Source organism: Xiphophorus couchianus, chromosome 19 (assembly GCF_001444195.1).
Source record: "Xiphophorus couchianus chromosome 19, X_couchianus-1.0, whole genome shotgun sequence".
Classification (NCBI taxonomy): Eukaryota; Metazoa; Chordata; class Actinopteri; order Cyprinodontiformes; family Poeciliidae; genus Xiphophorus; species Xiphophorus couchianus.
In genome coordinates this window covers 18,557,501-18,584,313 of record NC_040246.1, presented here as the reverse complement: position 1 = coordinate 18,584,313, position 26,813 = coordinate 18,557,501, and the positions used below count along the sequence as shown (strand labels likewise).

The following is a 26,813-nucleotide window of genomic DNA, read 5'->3' as shown; positions in this document are numbered from 1 at the left end:
AAAACAAGAACCGCTGAAGGAAACGACCTGAAAATCTCCAAAGAAGACAACGAGTGCAACTTCCTTCTTCACGAAATGTAGTTTGAGAAATGTCCTTCTTCTCAAATTACGGTAGAGAACTCTGGTTCACCTATAAATCTAGCTCACAGTTTATGTAAAGTGAATTCTGGTGTCGTTTAAACGCATATGAACACCAAGCGGACTGGAGAGCGCTCCAAAAGCAGGAAACGTACTACAATGCAGAGCATTCTGAGTAAATATAACCAAAACAAAATAACGAGTCTGGCGATAGCCGGAGAAATCCCTCGTAGTCTTTTACAAAAGAGAAACAACTTCTAAAATCTGATACGTCTCCATTTTTGTTTACATTTCATGATGAAGGAAGTTGCGCTCAGTGTATTCTTCTGAGGTTTTTGTGTCGTTTTCTTTGTTGGTTTTTGATGCAGCGCCACCACAGGTGAGGAGGGGAACAGGTTTTTCAAATGGTTTGGTGTGTTTGACTCAGTGCAGTGCGAAAGAGAACCGCACCAGCTGAAAATTTAACAAATGTTGCAATTTCAATCCCCGGTTGAACCGAATCTAGACTATCAGCTGTGAAAACACTCTAATCTTGGACCTGGACTGTTTGTCTGGAAAGTATTGTTAGAGGAGATTTGTTGTAAACTTGAATTTTTTAAATACACTGAACTAATCTGGAATGAAAGCGGAGACTGGAGACTCGATTTAACTCATTGACTTAATATTGTGAGCACGAGCTACCCATCTGGACTGATGGCATAATCTGTGCGATCGCCGTCTGATCTCTGACAGCTGACCTAATCTGCTGTTTGGACCACAGCAACGACCCAAGCATGTGCCCGTCTCATCATACCGCAGACAGGGGTAAAATAAGTGTCCGCAGAGGATTTAGATGGATAGAAGTCCGGGACCTCCTGGCGGTTGTGGGACAACCCCCATTTCCAACAACCACAAGGACGTTCTTATGCAAGACGTAATCTGGTTATACAATCCAGAATTGATGCTGGCAGCGCAGGAAAACCACAATTTTAATCTAAAAAACCTCCCCAAAAAATCTAACGGCTTGACACCTTTTATATAATCACTCAATGCATGAACAAAAAGATGATAAATTGTGACTAAACTGAAGGAAGTGATTGAATTTAAACAAAAATATGGATCTGAATGATTCATAACGGAGCTATTTCTGTCCACAGCGTCCACTGTCATGAAAAGTGACAGAGTGGGCAACGTCCAGGCTGTCCAAACTCAGACACACTGACAGCCAAGATTAGCACTGAAATGTGTGTGTGACTGCTTTCCGTACAGGACGGCTGCAGACAAATTGGTGTGTTTGGTCCTTAATACTTCAGAAGGATCCACACTTTTTCTAAACAAGTTGTCCAAAAGATAAAGTGTCTTTTGAGTTTGTTTGTTTGTTTACTTACTTACTTACAATCTGATGTATATATTTTATTGCAAAACAAAAAACACCAACTTTCAATTTGTTATTTTGTTTTGTTTAAAGAAAGATTACATTTTATTTCCAATCTTCTGAGAGGAGCCAAATTACATGTGTGTGTGCACAATGCATGACACTATTACATTGCTCATTGCAATGAAACAAAATCAGGGCTTTTTGGGAAGAGTTTAGTAACATAACAGCAAAACTTATTTTAAAAAATAGCATTTTAATAGGCCACGCACCATTTATCTTGGGATTATATAACTTTTTGATAGATATGTGTCTCTTGCAGGCCAAACAAAATATTGCACTGTTTTGGAAAACAACAATCGTTCTTTTTGGCCCAAAATAAGCGCAGAGACAGTTTTTATATCCTGGCTGCTTCTCAGACAAAGGACACCTTGGATTAATGCTTTATCATCATCAGAGACCCAACAGGGGAGGCTTGAAGCACCTCTGATCAAAGAACGCAGCAATTACTATCAGTGGAAACAAGGTGAAGAAGAAGAGAGCAAAGGTCAGAATATCGCACCTTAACTCAGGGTTTGTACACTACTACCGTAAAATTCAAGCACTTTTCAAGCATTTTCAAGGTGAGTTTTAAAATTTTTCCCAGCACCAAATACAAATAAACTAAAAATATACAGTTTCAATTCACTATAATATGATATCTGTTACTGTTATCAGTATTTTGTTGTGGTAATTTTATTCATTCTACAGCAGGGACAATGTAAACTAAAATAAAACCTTATGTTTTGAACAGTTTCAAATGTTTCTAATCACCTGACTGGTCTGAGAACAAAACACTGATTTAACAGAAAATAAAAAGCCCACAATTTCAATAAGTAAATCAAGTCATTACGAATAAGAATTCATTATATTAAAACATTCAAAAATAAATTGTGTTAAGGTAAATGACCTTCCTTCTCAAATTAAATGCTTAATATGGGGGCATTTTTCTGCCATCATTCGAGAGTACACGTTCTCCCTACATCCAGTGGGGGGCGCAGGTTGCTACAATCGATAGTAGCCACACAGGCACATCTGCTAGCAGGAAACAAACGCACCCAGTAGAACACTTTCATTCTATTGGCTGAGAGGTTGCCAGGCGACGGTACTTTTTTGTTCCAAGTGTGAGCAGAGAGGTTTGGAAACAGATGTGATCCTAGCAGAGACAAGTTTTGAGCGCAAGGAGTAAGACTTGAGAAAGCACAGTGAATATTTGAAAGAGAGCAGAAGTTTGGAGTACAAGCATTACAAGTTTGGAGAACAAAAGACACGAAATCCTGCTTTCAAACGGAAAATGTGTGCTCTCAAATTATGGCAAAAAAAAGGCTTAAACACAAAGAGAGTCATAAGAAAATCTCTAAAAAAGAAGTTTCTTGCATTCAGCAGATAGAAAAGTTTTTAGTAATTGTATCTGACATAAATTAACAAAGGTTTACTCTGATTTAACTTCAAACAGTGAGAGAAAGTGCATGAAAATATCTGGTTTCAATATTGTTTCCCAAATTTAGGCTTTCAATACGTTAGATTTCACTTTATTATAAAACCGTGTATTTAGCATATCAAGCTGTTGATACAAAAATCAAATTGAAATTGAAGCATTTGTAAGGTTTTCAAGCAGCCATATGAATCCTGTTTACTCTTCTTCTAATTTATCTTGGTTTCCTTCAGTCCCCACCCTGGCACGCCTCGGACAGTAGAGGTCCATCCGTCCTGCGGTAAATTTAAAACTGGTTCTCAATCGCCAGATCCGACTCAGTCTGTGCTGGGATCAGCTCTGTAAATCTTTGCAGCCGAAACCAAATCAATTACCACACGGCCAGTGGGTAAGCAGAATGGGAACTGCAGAAACTGTCCTAAATATGAAGCCACAACGCTCATTCTCCCCCATTGTCTCCAGAAACCAGAACCAGAACCAGCTGAGAAGGACTTACTCAGTTAAGTATTGTAATTATCCAACAATCAAGGCAAGAACTCATCAAACTTCCTACAAAATTAATCAGAGCTGCACCTGGAAACTGTTTTCATATTAAATGATGTTTCAGGCTAAAAACGTTTTTATCTAAAAATCATCAAATTATCAGTAACACTGATGCCATTTCTTTTCTCAATCATCTAAACAGCAGAATATACAGATCTGTAAAAAGTTAAGTGCCCAGTACACTGAACCCCATTGAAAACCTCCTGGTTATTCCACCAAGTATTGATTTCTGAACTCTTCCTGACTTAAAACGTCAGTATTGTTGTTTCTAAATGAATATGAACTTGTTTTCTTTGCATTATTTGACATCTGAAAGCACTGCATCGTTTTCGTTATATTGACCATTACTCAATTTCTGCAAACAAATACAAAATTTTTGCTTTGAATTTTAGAGACATGCCATCAGTAGTTCATAGATTAAAATAACAATGTTCATTTTACTCAAACATTTGCCTATAAAGAGTAAAATCAGAGAAACTGATCATCTTAAGTGGTTTACATTTTTTTCAGAGTTGTATTTGAAAACTAGACAATCAATTACGGCTGAAACGATTAATCACAATTATTCTTGAGTAATCTTGATTAATCTGTCATTATTCCAAAAAATTACAGAGGATTTAATTTGTGAAAAATCTGTATTTTTTCACCAATACTCTCCTTTGATTTTAGTCTACCAATCGTTTTGTTTTACAAGCATATTTTACAGCTTGTATTTATTTGGACTTTGAATTTAGGTCAACAACAAGAAGGGATGACTGAAGTAGAGGCAGGTGTTTCAAAATATCTTACGTTATTTGTCATTTCTCTTCAAGAAAGAAATACATACCTCAGACGGAAATTAAACTCAGAGTTTTTAGCGACTGCTAAATTAGCTGGCGACTACTTTAGTAATCAATTAATCACAAATGAGTTGATTAATCGTTTCAGCCGTATTGCTTTAGATCTGATTTTTTCGTCATTAGGTCTGAATATCTGTGCTTAATCGACTTTTTGCTAAATTGTATCTTTATCTATAATTTAAACTCCAAAAAATGGAAATAAAATGGTAGTTCTCTAACAATAAAAAGAAATTTCTTGTAGTAGATATTTATCTAAAATTAAAAAACAAATTTTGCGGCTCAAAAAAAAAAAATTTGATTTGGCTGCACTGATGGTAAAAACGTCTCTTTAGGTTGTAAAGGTTGCAGGTTCTGAATTCATGGAGCACTTCCTGTTTACAATGTGGTTACCATGGGAACCAGCGCCTCTGGAACTCCGTTCCACCTGAGTTAAAAACTCAAACACACCACCTCCTTTTTCACACCCAGCCTGTTCAAACTCTGGTAATCTGCTTATAATAGTTTCAATAACACGTTTTTAAAAATGTCTTTGATACTTTAATAGGAATAAACTGTGTGATAATAATAATTATAATAATAATAATAATAATACAGGTGGAAAGAGGAGGAAACGTAACTTCCTGCATGCTGCTCTCCCAACAGTCTGAGCCGGGATTATGTAGCAGGGGGGTTCAAAACAAAAAAAGCCTTTCACCGCGGGACTTATCCAGGGTGGAACTGAGCCGCTCTGGAAATATCAATATCCCTGCTTCAGTCAACTGCGAGTGCTGATTCAGCACTTTTCTATCTCCAGGAGTACGTAGTTCAGAGATAAACTGCTTAATGTTGATTCGCAGCGACTAAACCACAGCCTTCAATAATAAAACATAAAAAAAGGGAGAATATGACGGGATGGGTGTAGATTGCTCGGCACTCCTCTCTCCCAACTTTTTGGTTTCTTCACTCCCACAGACAGATGCATGATTCTGGTAAATCGGAGGGAGGAAGGCTGTCGTTTGGCAGAAAGGAGGGAGGCTGATGTAAACTCCCAGGAGTTATTACGCAGGTTAACACTGATGACCGCTAAAGAAAACATGACTTAGCAGTAGAAACTAACTGACGCAGGTGTGTGGTCAAGAGCAGGTGGATAATATGTAATCAGAGCTCTTTTTTATCTAATCCTGCATGACATAACTTCTGCAATATTTATTTAATATCAGCTTGTTTGTCTAATTGATGTTCATGATCAGAGTAAATAACTTTTATAAATTCTGATTTAAACCTCTGCAGTGTCGGTATTAAAATTGTTATGCTGCTTCCAGCTCTGACTGTGTGTGTCGAAATTCCACACGGCCTAAAGTTAACAAAACGTTTAACAAGAATTTGCGCCCTGGAGAGACGTCCACACATTCAGCCAAGCTTCCCTGCTGTAGTTGGAGTATTATTGAACTGTTCGCCTAACGAGACGACCAAGCCTTTAACACTTCCTCTGCTGTGTCAGGTGGGTTTCTGAGTCATGCTAATTCAACTAAAAAGTTCACATCTAAAAGGTGTTCATATATACAGTAGGTATGCAACAATAAGCAATAAATCAATTAATCGCATGATAAATTAAAACAAACTCAACAATTTCCATTTGCATGATTTCTCTTTTCTCTCTTTTTACCAAAAACTGGAGGATAAAAGTCTTCAGTCTGATACTTTGGTCTCAACTAGTAAATTTTTTGAAGAACAACTTTGTTTATAGACAATTTATTATCCATTTTATTTGTTATTTCTGTTGTTTTGTTTATTTATTTTGGATATTTAAAATGTTTTCCAGTTCCAGGGTCAGATGTTCATTGAAATTTAAAGTTTATCAATCTTTAAGAGTTTGTTCTTGCATTATTATGCCATTACCAATACTTGAAAACAACTTCAAAACAGCAATATCATCGTTTATCATGATAACTTATGTGGATAATTTATTATCCAGCATAATTTATCATGACAGTCCTATTTATTAGGCTGAATGTTTTTTTTTTTAAGTTTTGAATGTACCATTAATTTTAAAAAATCCATCCCTAATTTTTGGATACTCATTTATTGGTTTTATAAACTTATTACAAGTGATCGAGAAATTAACAGTTCCAGATATATGAAATCCATCAAAAAATCTCCACTGTTCTGCATCTTTTGGGTGCGTCCCTGCTCCAATGCCTCAATTCAAAAGGACTCAATCAGGAAGTTTATCAAAGGCCTGCTCATTAACCGTTCCTTTAATTAAGGTGTGTTGCATCCAAAAGTTGCAGATAATATGCAGAATAGAGGTACTAAGTTGGAAAAAAGTAATGAATGAGGGAAAACAAACGAAAATTATACATTTTGAGCTTTAACTAAACATTTTACTGAAAGCCTAGCTTATTTACTGGATGACAATATTTTTAATCTGTTGAATTTTGCTGCAGATTTTGTCTTTATAGCCTGAAGAGTTAATTGGTTACATAAAAAAGTAAGTTTAAATCAATGCAAATATTTATAAGATCTAATGTGCTTCTGGTAGTAACAATTTCGGAGATATAGTTCACATAATTCCGTTGTTTTAGGTTTCAGTTGATATTAATGTTTGATAATTACATGTTAATTAATGTCAAACTGATAAATTATTAAAAGAGAATCTAATCAGCTTTCAGTCAGCTGCTGGATGAGGTGACTAAACCAGTTTGAGCTGTCAGGCTCCAACAATGAGACAAAAACATCTCACCAACAACAATAAAAGCAACAACAACACCAACAAAGGGACAGCAGCTTGTCAAACATCAGGATCACAGCTAATGTTAGCCGGTCTGCAGCAGAATCCATCGGGATGAACCGCATCAGAACCGGGTCGGGGCAAGGCTGAGATGGCCTGACGGTCCGCAGAAACTCACCTTGGGTTTATAGAGCCACTTTCTGAAGCGGTTCATGGCTCCTTCCTTTGTCACAGCCCCTCCTCAGCTCTCCTCTGCCGCCCGCCCGGTCGGTCGGGAGCCTCACGGTGACGGCGGGCTGCTAACCCAGCTAGCTGCGGCGGATCCGCTGTCAGCCGGAGAACCAGACACGGTGTACGGTTGGTTCTCCGAGTCTACACCGTGGATGTGGACCGGAACAAAGCACATCTACGGGGAGTTATTCCCATTTTTCCTCTTTTCCGACGCTCAGTCTGCCTCGTTCCCCCGGACACTAACCGACTGACGGATCTGCTCCGCTCTGTTCTGTTCTGTCCCCCCGTTAACGTTACTTCATGACGGTCACGTTGACAACAGGCCCCGCCCTCTTTCCCTGCGATGGTGCCTTCAGGGACCGCTTCGACCAATCAAAAGCCACCTGTGACTCTACCTGTACTGTACCACCCAACAAACCTAAACCGAGCTAACAGGTTCTACAGGGTTTTGTTTGGATCAGGAAATCCATTATTCTGCCATAAAAACTGCGTCTTTTTGACAAAGGTGGGCAGAGTACCTAAAAATTATACTCAAGTAAGAGTAGCACTACTTCAACATATTTTTACTGAAGTAAACGTAAAAAGTAGCCATCCAAGAAATTACTCAAGTAAGACTAAAAAAGTATTTGGTAGAAAATATATACTCAAGTAATGTAACTGATCAAATTATCAATGATTTAATATTTAAAAGTTACATAACTAGACACACCGAAATATAAAGTTAAGTGGAAATTTTGGTATTTTATGGACGAAAAATGACAATAGTAACAAAAAATAACAAAATCAGGCAAAATATTATTTTTTCTCAAATCATTTTCTTAAAAAAACTAAACTTATGAACTTTAATAAAACACAGATCAGGTGTGTGTGTGTGTGTGTGTCTGGTGAATTTTTGGTTAAAACATGTTTGCTTTTCATTCAGTGGGTAGAAAATCCAGAAATTTTACTCAAGTAAAATTAAAAAGCAAAGTGTACTAAAAATACTCCTAAAAATGTTTGGTTTTTTTTTTCAAAAAAGTTATTCAAGTAAATGTAATTGAGTAAATGTAAGTAATTACTACCCAACTCTACTTTTTGATAATAGAATGATCAACATTTGCTATGTCTTACACACTAGATTGAATGTTTATTTGGTTTAATTTGGATCTCTCTATTACATCTCAATAAGTGGTTCAGAAGATGGTCTAAAACTGAAGTGTCGTAAAATCTGACTACTTTGTGTCAAAGTAGACAAACTTTTGGCAATTTTGCTTGTTAGTTTTCTATGCTAAAATACATCTTATTTCATAGTTCTCATGTGATGTCACACTTCTGGAATCTTTGTAGCTGGCAGCCATCTTGGTAGGTATCTGTAACTAACTGTCATGACTGTTGCTTTGGAGTTGCTATGACAACAATAAATAGGCTACATTCTCTGTCTCGTACAAGTCGATCCTGACAGCAGTGATTTTGTTGATATATCTTTCTCTTGCACATTGGTCAAAATGTTAATATATTTATTTTTGTTAGTCTCAAAGCCATGGTCCATCTATGCTTTGTGCTGCGTTTGCCTATCAAGATGATGGTTCTGTAGCACAGGTCACTTTCGGTTCGGACTTGTGGGAACTATGTATATTTATCCCTTCTTTTTTGTGTTTTTAAGTTTTAAAAGTTCTTTAAACGATTGTCTATAGATAGTTTACATTGGGTTTGCACAGATTTTACACATCACAGACATTCAGTACATTTTCTTTATTGAACATTGTCATCTGTATAAAACCTTAAGCTTTGGAGAAAAAAATATGTTTACTTTACTTATTACCCTACTAATTTATTAATTTATTTTCCTTTTTATATTATTATTATTCTGTGGTTTTGAGTGACTCAGTTGGTGCCTAATATCTGTATAATAACAATAATAATAATAATAATAATAATTGTATTTACAATAACCACTAGGTTCATCAAAGTGCTTTACAATGGTTAGATTAAGATAAAACATATAAAACATAAAACATGAAAGGTTGACGGAAAATAAAGTTAAAAACATGTGTTGAACGTATATATCTTCAGTCTTGACTTGAAGAGGCCCAGGTCAGAGGTCAGTCTTTTTTCAGAGTTTATTCCAGAGTTAAGGAGCTGCCACAAAGAAGGCTCGATTGACCCAGTGCTTATATATTTAGACCTGGGTTCTGCCAAACGGCCCTGATTTGAGGACCTTAATGTCAGTCATTGCACACAGGTGAAAGATCAGATAAATAGAATGGGGCCTGACCATAAAAGCCAGAGGTGGGGACTCGAGTCACATGACTTGGACTCAAGTCAGACTCGAGTCGTTAAAATCACGACTTGAGACTTGACTTGAAAAAATGCTCAAAGACTCGGACTTGACTTTGACTTTCATGCCATTGACTTGGGACTTGACTCGACTTGAAGCTGTTTACTTGAAAAGACTTGATATTTTTTACTCAAAGTCTTAAAATTTAAAACACATTATTTATAAAGTGGCGTCATTAATTAATGTCACTCATTCCGTATCAATATGCGCAGACCGTCACTATGGTTTTCCTCTCTCCTTATGTATGTATGTGTACGTAGCTGCAGCACAACCAATCAAATTAACAGGATTTGGACGTTTAAAAAAACGCGGCAAAGCTACAGAGCTCAGGGAACGAAATACGAAATAACCGCTCGAATATGCTTCCGCGAGTAATTTCTTTTGGCTACGTAGGTTATGAACTTTCGACTAAAAACCGAACTGCAACTTGTAAAACATGCAAGAAGAGAATATCGGATGGAGATGCCACGACGTCCAACTTTGTCCGGCATTTGAAGCTTCACAAAGATCGGTAGGTGGCGCTTTTCTTTTGCTGTAAGATAGCTGACTTTAGCTAACTTCGTGTTAGCATGTGTACTCCGGGTTAAATTGGTGATTATTTACCATAAATCCGGTCCTTCAAATGCCTCCACAAATAATGTGCACCGTGTTAGCTCAGGAAGCCGGTGGATAGTGAGCGGGGCTCCGGAACAGAAAGCAGATTCTGGACCTGAACACACGGAACAGAGTCTCTCTGTCCCATCATGATGATGAGCCGGGTCTAGTATCATCTAAGGATGGTTGGTGTATTTGAAGACATCTACGTTGGGAAATTATATTGACAATATATTGTTTTGACAGGTCAGAGAAAGAGGAAAAAAACTGCTGTTATGGTTCTTTGTATTGTGCTGTGGAAATGTCAGCATTTTCGTCTTTTTTTATTGAATATCAAGTTTAACAGAACTGTGCAATAAAGTGGTCCAATTTAAAAATGTTTTTTATACTTTGTGTTCAGCTACACATGTTCTATCATTTGAGATAAATACATATTTTAAAACGAACAAATGGTCTATTATTTGAATTTTATGTATAATTGCAAATAAAAAAATAAATAAAATAAAAACGACTCGAAATGACTTGAAATTAAAGGTTCCTGACTTGAGACTTGACTTGGACTTGAGGACAAAGACTTGAGACTTACTTGAGACTTGCAACACAGTGACTTGGTCACACCTCTGAAAAAGCTATCAACACTAACATAAAAAATTTAAAATCTTAGCTAGCTGCCCGAAGCCACTAACATCTACAACAACTCTTTGAACAATCTTTGATAAAAATGAGCTAAAACAAAATGTAATTTCCGTGTTGTAGAAAATCAATTTGAATTTCCAGCAGCACGTGAAGGCAGCACCCAACTCGCACTGACGTCAGCTCGTTTTAACTGTTATGGCGGCCAACAAAGGATCAGGATGCCGCGATGATAATCAGCGTGTTGTAAAACTGCGAGTGACTTTTAAAGACTGTAACAAACATCTATACTATAAAAAATTACACCTCTCCATATCAGACAGAGCAGGCGGGTTCCTGCTGGGTGTCACAGCGCCGCTGTTATGCCCAGAAATGCATGCCTGCCGAGAATTGCATCCCCTGTCGCGGGAGCGCGCATCTTTCTAAACTCTCGCATTTTAATGAGGAAACGGACTGAAATATGACCGAAGACGAAACTTTTAAAGATATTCGTAACAATATCACGTTTCTTAAACATGTCAGCCTTAAAACGGTGGGTTTTATATCGCAGATTAATTGAAATAAATACGGTTTTTACACATTTATTGAGACAAATGAGTCGAACGTTTTTCAGTCCGTGTCTGAAGAAAATGTTCTCCGCATTTGGTTTGAAATTTCCCGATTTTTCTTTTAACATCATATTAGCTTAAAGTATTACAAAACAGAGGCCCATTATGTAGAACATTTTATATCATGCTTAACTGTCTAGCATATTAATGTAGAGGGGATGCATTTTAATGACTGAGCCTGCCAATATTTGTATCCCCTGTCTATTGTTGATATGAAACGTATAGCAGTTGCACAGAGAATAAGTGTCATTACGTAGAAAAGGTGAAGTCCCTCTTAACTCTTCATTTCTTCAAGTTAGCAGAGGGATGCATTTTCTGGCATAGCAAATTATTACCTTGCCAATACATGTAGGCCTTATATATTTTCCACAAATATAATTCTACTGATACAAAATGTATACCAGCAGTTCATAAAACAAGTGTGATTGTATAGAAAAAGTAATTTCACTCTTGACTCTTTATTTCTCCATGTAAGCAGGGGATGCATGTACAGCAAAGCCTATTATTAGCCTGCCAAAATATGCATGGCCTCTCCATGTTCTTCAAATATTATCCTATCGATATAAAACCCATACCAGTAATTCATAGAACATCTCTGATTATGTAGAAAAGGTGAAATCCCTCTTTAATTCTTTATTTCTCCATGTTACCAGGGGAAGCATTTTTTTGGCAATATGGATGTCGAGCCTGCCAAAATATGCATGCCCTACCTATTTTCCTCAAATTTTATCCTATTGCTATGAAATTCATACCAGCAGTTCATACAACTACTCTGATTATGTAGAAAAAGTTATTTCACTCTAAACTCTTTATTTATCCAAGTTAGCAGGGCATGCATATTTTGGCAGGCTAATAATAGGCTTTGCTGTACATGCATCCCCTGCTTACATGGAGAAATAAAGAGTCAAGAGTGAAATTACTTTTTCTATACAATCACACTTGTTTTATGAACTGCTGGTATACATTTTGTATCAGTAGAATTATATTTGTGGAAAATATATAAGGCCTACATGTATTGGCAAGGTAACATTTGCTATGCCAGAAAATGCATCCCTCTGCTAACTTGAAGAAATGAGGAGTTAAGAGGGACTTCACCTTTTCTACGTAATGACACTTATTCTCTGTGCAACTGCTATACGTTTCATATCAACAATAGACAGGGGATACAAATATTGGCAGGCTCAGAAATTAAAATCATCCCCCCTACATTAATAGACTAGACAGTAAAGGATGATATAAAACGGGCTTCTGTTTTGTAATGCTTTAAGCCATTGTGTCAAAAGATAAATCGGGGAATTTCAAGCCATCTGCGGAGAACATTTTCATCAGACGCTGACTGAAAAACGTTCGACTCAGATGTTTCAATAAAGCTATAAAAACCGTATTTATTTCAATTAATCTGCGATATAAAACCCACCGTTTTATGTCTTACATGATTAAGAAACGTGATAATGTTACGAATATCTTCAAAAATGTCCTCTTCGGTCATATTTCAGTCCGTTTTCTCATCAATATACGAGAGTTTAGAGCGATGCGCGCTCCCGCGACAGGGGATGCAATTCTCGGCAGGCATGCATTTCTGGGCATAACACCGCCATATTCACAGACAGCTCTGTGTACGTCAGTTGCTAGGCAACGGCTGGAGACGCTTTCTATCCAAACCTTGAATTTTTCTTGTGGTGGCGAAAAGCTGTTCTTGAAGCAATGTCTACTGAAAAACAGGCAGTTGGAAGAAAAGTTGACGGTCTTCCGGTGAACCAACTAGCAACAGACTTATCGGATGATTTAAAAATGTCATCCGGGTTCGGGTCTCTAGTGAAAGTAGCATGCATGCTGCTCGATAAGTTTTCATCGGACCCACGATGTGTGGACGAGTTCGTAGAGGATATTTCCACGGATCTACAGGTGGTACATAAAGTTTAAACTCACACTAATGCTGGAGATTATTTCTACGACGGCATATTAGAGCCATTGTAGATAGAAAGGAGTAGCACATTTCTGTAAAAAAAAAAAAACTCAGAAATTTTTAGATTAATCTCAGAAATTTTCGAGAAAAAATATTGGAAATCTTTTTTTATTTGAAAGGCAGAATTTTTTGCATTTTGGAAATTTTCTGAGTCTCAAAAGTCGAACATTTTAAGCTTTTGTCCAGATTTTTTGTAGAAAATTTCGGATTTTAATCTCAAAATTTTTTTATTTTTTATTTTTTTTATTTTTGACTTTTCAAACTCAGAAATTTCACTGTTTGTTCTTGAAAATTTATTAGATTTATCTAAATGTTTCTGTTTTTTATCCTAACAAATGTTTTACTTTCCAAACTTGGAAATTTCCAAATTTTTTCTAGAAAATTTCAGCTCTTTTTGTTGGAAATTTACTTCTTTTCTTCTATCTGTTATCTGTTGCAGAGCTTTGATCCTCTGGAGAGGAAATTCATCCTGAAAGTTGTTTCTGGATGTGTTGAGTATGAAAAGCTGCTTGATATTGTTATCAATACTTTCTATGGTCAGCATAGAAAGTGGTTGTGCAAAAGTGACCGCAACCAGTTCATCAGTAAGTAAACTTTAATATCATCCAGTGACGACCCCAATGAGGGGCCGGGGGCCACGGCCCTCGCTTCAAAAATGTTGGCCACCCCACTGGCCATATTAAAAGTAATTATTTCTTCAATAAAGAGATAAATGTAGAACCAAATAAATGAAGAAATGTCTAAAATTAAAAATTAAATTTTCACTGGCCTGCTCTGGCCACCCCATAAAGATTTTCTGGGGGAGTCACTGGTATCATTGACTGCAATAATAATAATAATAATAATAATAATAATAATAATAATAATAATAAAAGGACCTCTAACATGTTTGTTATGTGCTTTCAGTTATCTGCTACCTCTGCATGTTTTGTCTTGATGAACTTGGACTTGAACATTTTAGCACCATAATTAAATCTCTGGGCCACTGGAAGATGCACTTCGTAAGTGTCTGAACCAGAAAACAAAAATATTAGAGTGATCAGCAGATCAGCTATGCTTCTCTCTGTCCGTTTAGTTTCTAGACTTTTTCTTCTCAAGCATCACCACCTGGGTACAAGCAGAGTGGAACACATTCTATGAGCCTGAATTTGTGGAGAAGCACTTAATCGCCAATCTGCTCAGGTAATAGAACCTGAGAACTACGGAAGAGTGTGAGGGTCAAACAATATTCTCCAGATTCTGATTTTAAACTGAGAATTCTGACTATAATCTCAGAATTCTGACTTTTTTTTTTAGAATTTCTACTTTTTCTCAAAATGTTGACTTTTTTTTATTTTTTAGAATTCTGACTTTTTTCTCAGAATTCTGCCTTTTTCTAAAAAATTTTATGTTTTTCCTCAAAAAATTTTTTTTTTCAAAATTCAGACTTTTTCTCAGAATTTGGACTTCTCAAAATTCTGACATTTTTTTTTCCAGAATTTTTTTTTTTTTTGCAGAAATCTGATATTTTTCAAAATTTAGATTTTTTTCATAATTTTAACTTTTTCTCAGAATTCCGCCTTTTTCTAAAAATTTCGACTTTTTCAGAATTTTGACTTTTTCTAGGAATTAAGACTTTTTTCTTAGAATTTTTACTATTTCTCAGAATTTCTACTTTTTCCCTCAGAATCAGAATTGCTTAAATTGTTTCTGCTATCAGGCAAATCTAGTCTTAAAATTGAAATCTACCAAATAATTTGAAAAGGCTTTCCTATAACAAGGCAGAAACAGTTATGGGATTATTTTCACGTACAAAAATACATACATTTTAGAATGTTTATATTTTTTGGATTTTGATAGAAATTGACACAAAATTAAAATTCATATTTTTAAGTCAGAACTCTGAGAGAAAAAAAATCAAAAGTTTGAGAAAAATTTTGATTTGGTGGCCCTAATTCTCTTCCATCGTTTACTGACGAGAATTTAGATCAATTTACTTCAAAGTCAAAGCAACGTGTCTGTGTGTCCTGCAGGTGGCGCCCTGAGATCAATCATCTCATGGATCAGCTTTCAAAAAAAGAAAGGAGAGCTCGAACTAAACTCACCCAGTGTCAGGATTTCATCCTCTCCAAAAATAAACTGCCAACCCCACCCAAAGAGGAGCTGAGCCCTCTGCCAGACAAGTTCACACCAGTCAGGATCACATTTATTCTAACAATATTCAAACATTTCCTTCAGCAGCTCAGTTTAACTGCTAGGGTTTGCATTCTGATACCAAATAGGAAACAAATGTCTTAAATGTTGATATAGGCAGAATAAACATCCAGGTAGGCAACAAATAATGATGCATGTGTAAAAAAATAATGTTATTTTTTTTAACTGTGAACTGCAATAATTTCATAAACAATGCATCCCATTTTAAATTTAAAAGCATTATAAAATGTTGCCAACCGATTAAAGCCCATCATAATGTTTGTGTTTTTAAAAACCAACATTCAACAACTTTTCAACAATGTCATTTGTTACATTCTTAGTTTATTGTTGAATAGGTCATAATATTTAGGTTTGGTTTTTTATAGCCATCAAGCCTTTTTGACTTGACACTTTTGGTCCATGAGAAAAAAAAAGTTTGATTTAGAGAGTATATGTTTAAGTTATTTGCACATTTTAGGCAAATATCTCCCAGTGCATTAAAAGTTCTGCTTTGCTTCTGTAGGTACCAAGCAGTACTTACATGACTCCAAGAGAACTGCAGAAAATACAGGAGTGTAAAGAGAAGAACCAAAAAAAGGCCGAGGTACAACGTCCGCTTGTCATTTTGAGATCTGATGACAAAATATGGCAAATAAATTACAATTTAAAAAGTATTTTATAGAACCCAAAGGGAAATTAAATGTTGTAAAAACTCACATTCATTCAAATTCTTCAAAATTATTGTTGATAGTATGAAAATGTAAGTAAAATTATTAATTTTTTTACATTTTGTTATGATTATTGCTTATTTAGACTGAGATACGTTTTACAGAGTAGCAGCATCACGACCCAGAGAGAAACAGTCCAGCTAGTAAACATCTGCAGCAGATGTAGAGATTATTTTACAGACTTCAGTCTCACTTCCACATCTGCATCTTTCCAACCCCAGGAACTTCTGCATGCGATCCACTTCACATGTAGGGATCCGGAGAAATCAGACGAAACGGAGGTACAGTCACCTTATTTTACTTTATTTTTTATTTGTTTATTTGCTATTTTATTTATTTACTTATTTATTACATTTTTTCTTATTTATTTATATTGCTTTCTTTTCTGAGCATAGAAATGACTAATGACAGAAAATATTTTCAAAAAGTGGTTTTAAAATACAACACATTCTGAGTTGTACGCCAGAGTATTAGCCTGATTCATTTTTGATTAACTGGGAGAATATAGTCATACTATTAGCTTAAAATTAAGAGAAAAAAGTCATTATATGAGAAAAAGCTCCTAGAGTTATTAAGATCTGACATGACCAGATCAATAATTTCAAACTCATGCTAATTTGATGCCGGTGTGCTAAAAGATTAATAATTTTGTTATCTGTAAAATTCACAGCAAAGTTCACTGAAATGCTCCACATTACCAATTGTAATCTTTTACTTTTTGTGTTGGACTTCTCAAAAAAATTACTATTCCATTCTCCTTTATTATGGCTTTATTCTTGTAATCAAAAGAAAAAGTAGCCTTAATATTCAAAGTCCAGATAAATGGACGTTGTAAAATATGCTTGCCAAACAAAATGGCCGGATGGGGCGGCCAAAAAACCTAGATTTTCCACAAATTAAATCTTCAAAATGTGATTAATTGATGAAATTGCTAACATTGTACATCGTAAAGCAGAATAATTAATGTCTGCTTTGTTTTCTTTTGCAGAGTGTGATTTCCCAGATTAAGGCAGAAGGCAACGCCAAAATGAAGTCTGAGTCTTTTCAAGCAAGAAGAATTTCTTGCAGTTTTAAGGTAGTAATTAAATTACCTGTTACACCTGCTGCACTCCATCATCGGTGTGTAAGCCGTCCACAAGGATATTTCTCTGATTATTCCAGGTGGTGAGCCACCCAGTCAAGCTTAATAATGCAGCTATTTGGAGAAGAGAGGCTTTGCATGACCGTCTGGTGAAGGAGGAGCTGCACAGGTAATGAAAAACATCCAAAAATGTACTAATGACATAGATAGATTCAGTTAGCTTGTATTACAATTTTTCCCAGTCGCTTTGTGCGCATTTCTCTAATCATTTTTGACATTTGCAAAACAAAAAGTCTCTTCTCAAAACAAAACATTATGGATTACTTTCCTCAAAATCCTTTGTGCATCTTTCAAAACTAAATGTCAGTGTCAATGAACATGTAAGTCCTTGTTTTGTTGTGTAAAATATTCATCAACAAGCAGCTGCAGATTAAGGATTTGTACATCATCTGTTGCATGATGTACAAAAGCATTTCCAACTTGTTCACAAATATGAGGAAAAATGTTTTGAAACACAATGATTTTAAATAGTTTTGCGAATTTCAATTGTGTTCTGAGAAATTCACCTGAAAAACTAAAAATATCTGTACCTAGTTATAAATATATTTTGGGCCTCTTTGAAGTTGAATGTAGCTTCATAAAACAATACATGAGGGAAGAGTAAAATAGGGATGAATCGATTAATCGTGATTAATCGATTGTTGAAGTAATTGTCAACTAATTTAATAATTGATTAATTGTTAATTGGAGTATATGGATTTACTGAAAGAACAACTCAAAGCTTTAAAAATATAAACATTTTGCATTTAGGATATAAGAAAAACTTTGTTTGTAAATATTTTTGTTTACCCAGAGCTCCTCTAGTGGCAGTTTTAGCTTCACCTGGTTCAAACTCTATTAAAATGTCTTTTGTTAAGCATCATTTGCTATCCAATTATTAATCAGTTATTCAAAAAAAATAAAAAACAAATCAGCCCTGCACTGTACTGAAGCAGGAAGCTCAGAGCTTTTCACATGTTGATGTTTTGAGGCTACAACCGATCAAGCGTTCACTAAAGGAATGTTGTATTTTTTAAATTTTAGATAATAAAATGTTTATTTTCTTATTTAAAAATGAAGTTAATTATTGTTGATTTGCATATTTTAATGTATGTCATTGTATAAAATATCTGATTAATCGTCAGAATAATAGATTAATCAATAATTAAAATACTCATTAGTTGCAGAACTAACATAAAACAAAACATACAGCATGAGTCAACTTGTGGAGTAACTTTAAATAATTCTGCAATTTACCCAGTAGCTGTTTGTTTTAGCTGGTTTAGTTTGGTTAATCAGCCTTTCTGACTCTTCATAATCAGATATAAATGATGTTGCTTCGCTCACCTGATTCGAAGGAAACGACTGTTTTAACAGAATAGAGGAACTGGTGCAGGGATCGACAGACCTGTCGCCTTTCCTGCAGCGGCAAAAGGAGCTGGAGGAGCGGGAGCGCCAGGAGAAGAGGCAGAAAGAAGAAAGGACCCGTCTGGAGACTCAGATCACCGAACAGGAGATAGCTCTGAATCGCAAACGGATTGCTGAGCAAAAACATGAAGCTGTTCAGCGCAAGAAAGAAGAGGTGCGTAATGATCATTTCATGGAGTTGAGAAAATGTCTTTATTAGGGCTGCAACTAATGATTACTTTAGTAATTGAATATTCTGTCAATTATTTTGACGATTAATCAATTAATCAGATAGAAAATTGCCACTATATACAGATTTTTCATTTAATTACTTAAGCCTTTTTTATGGAATATTAGAAACACATTAAATTATATACAATCATACATAATTCCTTTAATGAATTTGAACCAGGTGAAGTTAAACTACATCACTTAAAGATTTCTGAGGAGAACGTATTTCAAGACAAAAGATTTTTATCTTGAATTCAAAATATATATGTATTTTGTACCGTTTTGACTTAATCACTCCTCTGATTGTGTGTCTTTCAGAATATTGCTTTATTTTTAAGACTGTATACTTCAGTTAATGATTAATCGATTACTAAATTAGTTGGCAATTATTTCAATAATTGATTAATCGCGGTTAATCTGATTAATCATTTCAGCCCTAGTTTTTACAGAAGATTACACGGCACCTTAAAGCACGAAGACACGCTGGGGATCAATTACACAAAGCAGTCAATTGTTTATAACTCTTTGTCACAGATGGTTTTGTAAATAAGTTTTAAAATATCTTCTTGCCCCCCAGACTGCTCGCATCATGCAAAGATATGCAAAAAAGCGGCTGAAGGAAGAAAAGGAAGTGAGACACTTAGTGCAACAAGTGATGGAGGACAGGATTAACTTAAAAGTAGCTCAAGAAAGGAGCAAGAAAATAAAGCAGAAAATCGGTACGCCTTGTCCTTTGATGACATAAAGAGAGCAAGTTTGTGATTCGTCACTAATTAACTCTGGTGATCTTAACGCACATTTCACAGTGAAAGAAGTATCAGAGGAAAATCAGGAGCTGCTTCGCCAAGCCCTCGAGGAACAAGAGGAGGAGCTCAGAAAAAGGTTTCAAATCGTCCACGAAATTCGCGCCATCAAGTCGCTGCATATCGTCAAACCGAACAACTTCAACGACACGGAGGTAAGTGGATTTCAAAGCCAGCGTGGTGGATCCCCGTGGGACCGCTGAGCCGTCTGTCTGTGCCAGACTGCAGGCTATGAGCTGCTGGGTGAGATGTCGCTGGCCGAGCTGAAGGAGAGGCTGGCGCTGCTGAGGCAGAACCAGCAGAAAGAGGAGGAGGAGCGACGCAGCAACATCCTGCAGGAGAAGCTGAAGAAGCAGCAGCAGATCCTGGAGACGCTGGACAACATTGACCTCTACAGGCAGCTGCTGACGAAGGAAGCAGCCGACAGGTTGGCTGACATGATTCATCAAATTAATCGTGATTAATTGATTATTAGAATAATTTACTAAATCAGTTTATTTAGTAATAGATTAATTGTCAACTGGAGTATACAGATGCAAAAAAAGCAATATACTAAAAGAACAACATATAGAGAGTAGTACAAAATATGAATACATTCTGCATTTAAGAGGAAAATTTTCTTGTCTGTGAATATGTTCTACCCAGAACTCCTCAAATAGTTTAATTTTAGTTTCACCCAATTCAACATAGGTTTAAAAATCGCAGATTAAGCATTTTTTGCTATCCATTTATTAATTGGTTAATCCAAAAATAGTCAGCAGATCAGCTCTGTGCAGTACTGGTATTAAGTCAAGCAAAAAGGTCTGAGTTTAAGAAGTATTTTTAACTGTAGATGCATCCTTTGCTACAAATAATCAACTATTCACCAAAGGAATCCTATGTAATTACATGTTAGGGAATAAAATACTTATTTTCTTATTCATTTTTATTTGCATCTTTTAATTTGTTGCTAAAATTATGTAAAAAATATTAGGAATATAAATAAAAATCAACAGAATGCGACTGTTTTTTAAAAAAATCGATTAATCGTAATAATTAAAATAATTATTAGTTGCAGCCTGAATCTGAACATAAATGCACATTAAATTATTCATGTTTCATTAAAATTTTCACTTATGGGTCTTTTGTTGTTCATATATTTATAAAGGGACAATACAAGTAACATAATATGAAAATTAATCATCAGAATAGTTGATTAATTAACAACTAAAGTAATCATTCGTTGCAGCCTGAATCTGAACATAAATGTGATACATTACAACTTGCACTTATGGGGCTCTTGCTGCTCATTTATTTCTAAACTGACAATGCATTATATGCCAAAGTTAGCCATAAAGGCTAGTTTTCACCTGTAGTCCCTCAGGTGAAATGTAACACATTTAAGTGCAATACAACCGTTTTGGCACCTTGCAGGAAAGAGGAACGGCGTGCCCAGCAGGAGCTCCTGAAACAGGTGGTGGCTGAGGACAGCACCATTGTGGCCCTGAAGAAGAAGCTGGAGGATAAGAAACAGGAGTTACACAAAGTGAAGGAAACTGAGAGGAGCCGGGCCAAACTCAGACAAAGGTTCGCCAGCAGAGCGTCTATTCAGGTGAGTTTCCTGCAGGGATCCATCAGTCTTCCTGCTTCGACATCAGTTGTTCTCCTCTCCTTCCTTCCCCCAGAGAGAGTCAAGGGAGACAACATGGGAGGAACTGGAGCAGAGCTTAGCCCACTACGTTCAGGACGCTGAGTGATTCAACCTCTTTGGAGAAAAACACGTATAAACATGTGAACGATGCTCCCTGATATGATTCATGTTTAATCTTATCATCATTTTAAACCATTCTGACTCTTTTTCAATCCATTAAATCTGATTAAAAACATCCCAGTGTGCCTGAGGTTTGTTCACAAAACCACAAGTCGTTGCACCATTTTTGTTTTAAGACCATGTTTTTGTTTCAGTTCCTCCAACAGCTTCAAGAAGCAAGAAAAGGTGAAAACAGGAAGTGAACCTTCAACCTCTGACTCATGGGATTTTTCCAGAACACATCGTCCACTAACGTTACTCAGAAAGAACAGGATCATCCTGACTGCTCACTGTTTCCCCACCAACTTAGAGAAACAAATCGGAATTATGTTAACATATGTGTTGCCATACAAAGACAATAAGCTTTATCTATAACGGCTTTCCATACAGTCAAGGTTTAAACAGAGAAACGTTAAACTACTTGAAACACAATCAATTAAATGATCAAGTCAAGAGAACAGACAGTTAAAACAAGCAAATATTAATAATAAAACATGAAACAAATAACAGTAAAATAAATTAATCACTTCCAGAGAATGAGGAACTGTGAAATAAGGAACTGAGCCGAGGTCACAAGATGAAATACCAAAATATGTTTTTTGCTCATTTTAGGATATCATGTATTTGCTTTGGTTCATTCTGTCTGTTACATAATGATGTCAAGAAAAATATGTAAATACTTGATGAGTAAAAAGATTTGTGTAAATAAAAAAATCTACATCATAAATGATTGAAATGAATAAAAAAAATTTTGCACTACATGAAATAAACAGAAAAATGTAAAAACAAAAAAAGAGATAAACATAAAATATATAACATGAATGTCTGATTTGATCTGAACAGGGTTGGATGAAAAATTATGGATCCATACAGAAAATATATAACATTGGAAATAATTTATGTAAATAACAAGTATGTTACATAATAAATTACTGTTGTGGAAAATAATATAACATTAAAGATTTTGATGTCTGATCTAAATAAACTACATACATAATTATTTTAAAATGTTGCATAGTAAATTACTGATGCTAATAAAAAATATCTCATATAATAAATGGATGGTCTAAATGAAAAAATATTTAATACAATAAATAATTATTTGAAACAGTAATATTTAACGTAAGAAATTACTGACGTGAATAAAAAATATGAAACATAAATCATTGAAGAATTGCTGAGTGTCTTTTGGGGCAGCGGCGCCCCTGCTGGCCGCTGCCTGTAACTGCAGCAGCTCCGGCTCCTGCCCGCTTTCTCTCGGTTTTAACCTCCAAAGTAAAATCACATGACGCGCATTTTGTCATATGACAGCGATGAGAGAGCTGATTCTTGGCTGAATAAGGTTCTGGTGTTTTCAGAGCCTCTCCGGGATGAGATGCTGCAGACGGACCCAGGCTGGAGGTTCGGGCTGACCCGCAAGAGGATGGACCGTCTGCGGCTCCTGTCTGCCCTCACCGCCGCTTGTTTCATCGGTGAGTTTCAGCAAAACAGGGGAAAAAGCAGCGGATTATTTTTGAAAGAAAAATAAATGAAACTCTAGATTCGGAGACAAAGTAATTTAACCCAGATTCTACAAAACTCTGATTTTGTTGCGAATATTTCTTCAGATATTCCTTTTATAACTTGCTTAAAACTATTTTATCTGACTCTTTTTAGGTTTTAATCACAATATTATACATCTAACTGCATAGTTAGAGCCTTTTCTTTTGTTTTACTCACAGTAGAATAACTTTATACCCCTAAACGCTCTTATCTTTTAGTCGCTTTTACAATTGCTTGAATATTTTTGGAGGTTTCTGACCATCACATGACTCCCCGCTGCTGAATAATTGAATTTTATGAGGACGGTGGCTCCTATTCAAGAAATCACTTAAGCACATGCCTTCTGTGATTAGCGCCACAATATGGGCTCTGTTTGCGTTTCTACCTGCTCCCTCCACTTTAGCACGCAAGATGGATTTCCTACGGAAGTTATTCACCGCAAACATTTATCCGGGTGGTAAAGTTAGATCTGGCCATTTATCATTGAGCTCGAGTCATCTTTAGTCTAAGTCAGGGCTTTTCAAAGTGTGGGGCGTGGATCTCCTGGGGGCGCCTGAACTCTTCAGGGGGACATGAGATGAGGAACAAAAATGAAAAAAGAAAAACTAACCGCAATCATTTAGCCAACTTCACCAAGCTAAATAGACACAAAATTACTAGATTTTTAGTACAGCTATGGTGAGTAAAGAGAGTCTGGAAGATGCTCCACTATGGTTGTGCCATTTGTAAAGTTATACAGTGAAAAATAAGCAGGAATATGTTTTGTTATTTAGCCTGTCATAAGAGCAAAAAAAATGGTGATTTATTTTTCAAAGTCATACTTTTTAATATCTTTTTATAAAGGTTACAGTTAGCAACAATTTGCTAACTGTGAGTTAGTTAGCAAGGTATATGTTTAGCTTAAAACAAATATGTTATTAGAAAGCTAGCTATTTAGCTTAAGACAAAATAATTAGATCGCTAGCTATATATTTACTTTGAAGCTAAACATGTATTTAACAAGCTAAATATAGTTAGTTAGTAAACTAAATAGTTAGCTTCAAACTAAAAATTTATGTAGAAATAAATATTAAGTTTGGAAGCTACATATTTAGTCAGGAAGCTAAATATGTAGCTTCAATCGAAAATCTTTATAAGCAAAATATTTATTTTGACTAAAACAAATATTTAGTGTGCAAGCTAGATATTTAGCTTTAAACTAAATATTTACATAGTAAGTTTAAGAAGCTAAATTTGTATTTAGCTAGCTCCATATTTAGTTAGCTAAATATGTATGTATATATTTAATTAGCTAGCTAAATATTTAATTTGAAGCTAAATATTTAGCTCACCAGAAAGTAGTTTATAATCTTAGAACAGTAAATGACAAGGCAGGTGAAGCATCATATCTTGTGGCGCTACGCTTAGCTAAACCAGGTAAATCTCAACAATAGTGAAATGTGTCTGACTGCAACATCAAGTACAGCAACAACAAAACGTTTATATAAATTTTAGCCATAACATATTGAAAACCAAGTTTAACTGAGTAGATTTTTGGTCGTTTATTGAAGACCAGGCTGAATGATGCAGACCAGTACACATCATTCCTGTGGGTTTTATAGGTTGGGTATTCATGTACTGGTCTTGTCAGACAGCTGTTTGCCGATGGATGACCGGGTTCTTCTCCCTCAGGCTTGGTGCAGAGCCAGACCACGCTTGCCCCTGCTGTGATGAACACCACGGTGGTGCAGAATGCCACCGTTGTGACTCCAACACCCGTGATTTTCAGCAGCACCACCCCAGGCTGCTTCAGTTTCAACGCTTCTACTTGTGAGGCCTGTGCGCCGGGGTCACAGTACGACAACAGTGAGTCAGTGGTTCTGAATTTACATCAGTCATCTGCTTTTTTCAGACTAACAGTGGGCAATTATTATATCGTTTAACATTTATCGAGAAACATTTATTATTGTTTTCATGCAAAATTTCTGTTATTTATATTGAAAATGACCTAAAAGGCTTCCTCGAACAGGTTATGATGGGTCTATGGGCGATAGAAAACATGTTCATTACACGTTTTACACCAAAATAAGTCTTTGATAATCAGATTTTAGTCTGCTCAGTTCTGCCTATTTTGAGCTATTTAAGGGGCCACGCCCCCCCGTGGCTGAAAACGGCAACAAACGGAAACACAACTGTCTCTGAGCATTATACAAACATTTTTTTCTGAACAGTAAGTCAACAACAAAACACTTGTTCTTTCCAGAAGTTGTTGTGAAGCACATTCAGCAATAAAACCAGCTGACCAAACAAAATGGCGCTCCACTTGGGTTGCTAGGTAACGGCTCTGGGCTCGGCTCTGGTTGCTAAGTAACGATTAAGCATCCACAAATTGTGACATAACAATCGTGAGGTTTTTGAAACGGCTCACTTTCCAGACATTAAAAAAACATTAACTTATTACTCAAAAGCAGTGGTTTTCTGAAGCGCTTGTGGTAATTTTAGAAGGAGCTGAAATCCAAATGAAAGTACAAAAACGTGAAAATATTTTTTTGTCATCATAATCCTTGTTATTGTCACAATAATATCACAAAATATCTAAATCCATATCGTCCACCGCCATCTTCTACATTTGTAACATGTTTTCTGTCTCAGTTCTCTGTGACGGCCATTTTATACATAAAAAAAAACAAAGTAGTAAATTTCTGCCAAAAAATTCTCAGGAATTTCCTGAAAATCATGGAAATTTTTCAATTAGAAAAGTTGGACATTTGCTAGAAAAATAAAAATATTAATGTGAGATTCATCTCAAAGATTTTCTAGAAAAAGACTCGTAGATTAATCTCAGAAATTGTCTAAAATTTCTAAAATATTTTAGAAAATTTTAGATTTTTCTAATTTGTAGTAAATTTTCTAGAAAAATCTGAAATTAAAAATTTCTGAAAGTCAAATTTTGAATTTTGAACAAAGTTTTTCCTTGCAAAGTTTCAACTTTTCAAACTGAAAAATGTCCAAGTATTTTTCTTAAAATTTTCTGAGATTAATCTAAAATTTATTTTGTTTAACTTTTCAAACTCAGAAATATTTTGGCATTAAATTTACTCCTCTTCTCTTCCTATCTTCAACAGCCCTGTTACGCGGTCGTAGATTTCTCCCTAAATGAAGAGTCTTTTCTCTGCCTCCTCAGACACGCTGCTGTGTACATGCTGCCCTGATCCTGGGCTCTGTATATTTCCTGGAGCCTGTCTTTCATGCAAGACAGGTTTCTATCAGCCACTGGCAGGACAGCAGCAGTGTCTGGCTTGCAGTCGGGGCTCCTACACAAAGTAAAACCTCATATCGCTAAAACTAACCCCTAAAGTTTTATTTTTTATCCTTTAGCTTGTTTTTCTCCTTCCTTCCAGTTTCACCGGGAGCCCATTGTGCCACCCCTGCCCTGCTGGGTCCTTCAACAACAACACGGCTGCAGAAAGCTGCACAAGCTGTTCCCCAGGTATGTGTTTTACTTTTTTATCTAAAAGTCATTCCTGTGTTATAAATCAGTGACGGAAAATCAATATGAAGACGAAAGACACACAGATTCACTTTGAAACCCAGCTCAAATATGTGAAAAACATGTTTACAATACTGCAATCTAAAATCAGATAGAAACCGTGACTCAGACATGTTATTTTCCACCTTCTGCTTTCAGGTTTGTT

General features: G+C 35.8%; 3 protein-coding genes across 5 annotated transcripts in view; 2 read left to right on the top strand and 1 right to left on the bottom strand.

Moving 5' to 3' along the window:
* zfyve28 (zinc finger, FYVE domain containing 28) overlaps positions 1 to 7,540 on the bottom strand; it is a 31,246-nt gene extending 23,706 nt beyond the window's left edge. For all 3 annotated transcript variants that reach the window (XM_028000084.1, XM_028000085.1, XM_028000086.1), the window contains exon 1: positions 7,177 to 7,540. In XM_028000084.1, the coding sequence (XP_027855885.1) occupies positions 7,177 to 7,212 (36 nt within the window). In that variant the 5' untranslated portion in view covers positions 7,213 to 7,540. The remainder of the gene's footprint in view (positions 1 to 7,176) is intronic.
* Positions 7,541 to 13,008: 5,468 nt separating this feature from the next.
* cfap99 (cilia and flagella associated protein 99) lies at positions 13,009 to 21,673 on the top strand. The gene is made up of 15 exons (XM_028000094.1): positions 13,009 to 13,289; positions 13,787 to 13,931; positions 14,254 to 14,348; positions 14,423 to 14,529; positions 15,360 to 15,519; positions 16,043 to 16,123; positions 16,469 to 16,528; positions 17,236 to 17,322; positions 17,409 to 17,497; positions 18,745 to 18,949; positions 19,583 to 19,724; positions 19,812 to 19,963; positions 20,030 to 20,235; positions 21,222 to 21,399; positions 21,473 to 21,673. Exons 1-15 carry the CDS (start codon positions 13,086 to 13,088, stop codon positions 21,542 to 21,544), a joined length of 1,983 nt encoding a protein of 660 aa, XP_027855895.1. The 5' UTR covers positions 13,009 to 13,085; the 3' UTR covers positions 21,545 to 21,673.
* Positions 21,674 to 22,867: 1,194 nt separating this feature from the next.
* LOC114133948 (major surface trophozoite antigen 11) overlaps positions 22,868 to 26,813 on the top strand; it is a 16,804-nt gene continuing 12,858 nt past the window's right edge. The window contains exons 1-5 of the mRNA XM_028000109.1: positions 22,868 to 23,069; positions 24,811 to 24,984; positions 26,303 to 26,441; positions 26,520 to 26,608; positions 26,807 to 26,813. The exon at positions 26,807 to 26,813 is cut by the window's right edge and continues 57 nt beyond it. Coding sequence (XP_027855910.1) covers positions 22,883 to 23,069; positions 24,811 to 24,984; positions 26,303 to 26,441; positions 26,520 to 26,608; positions 26,807 to 26,813 — 596 coding nt within the window. The 5' untranslated portion in view covers positions 22,868 to 22,882. The remainder of the gene's footprint in view (positions 23,070 to 24,810; positions 24,985 to 26,302; positions 26,442 to 26,519; positions 26,609 to 26,806) is intronic.

Coding starts and splice junctions, on each gene's coding strand:
- cfap99 (XM_028000094.1), top strand. CDS start 13,086: ATGTCTACTGAAAAACAGGCAGTTGGAAGAAAAGTTGACGGTCTTCCG. Junction 13,290..13,786: donor TTTCCACGGATCTACAGGTG/GTACATAAAGTT, acceptor TATCTGTTGCAG/AGCTTTGATCCTCTGGAGAG. Junction 14,530..15,359: donor TTAATCGCCAATCTGCTCAG/GTAATAGAACCT, acceptor TGTGTCCTGCAG/GTGGCGCCCTGAGATCAATC.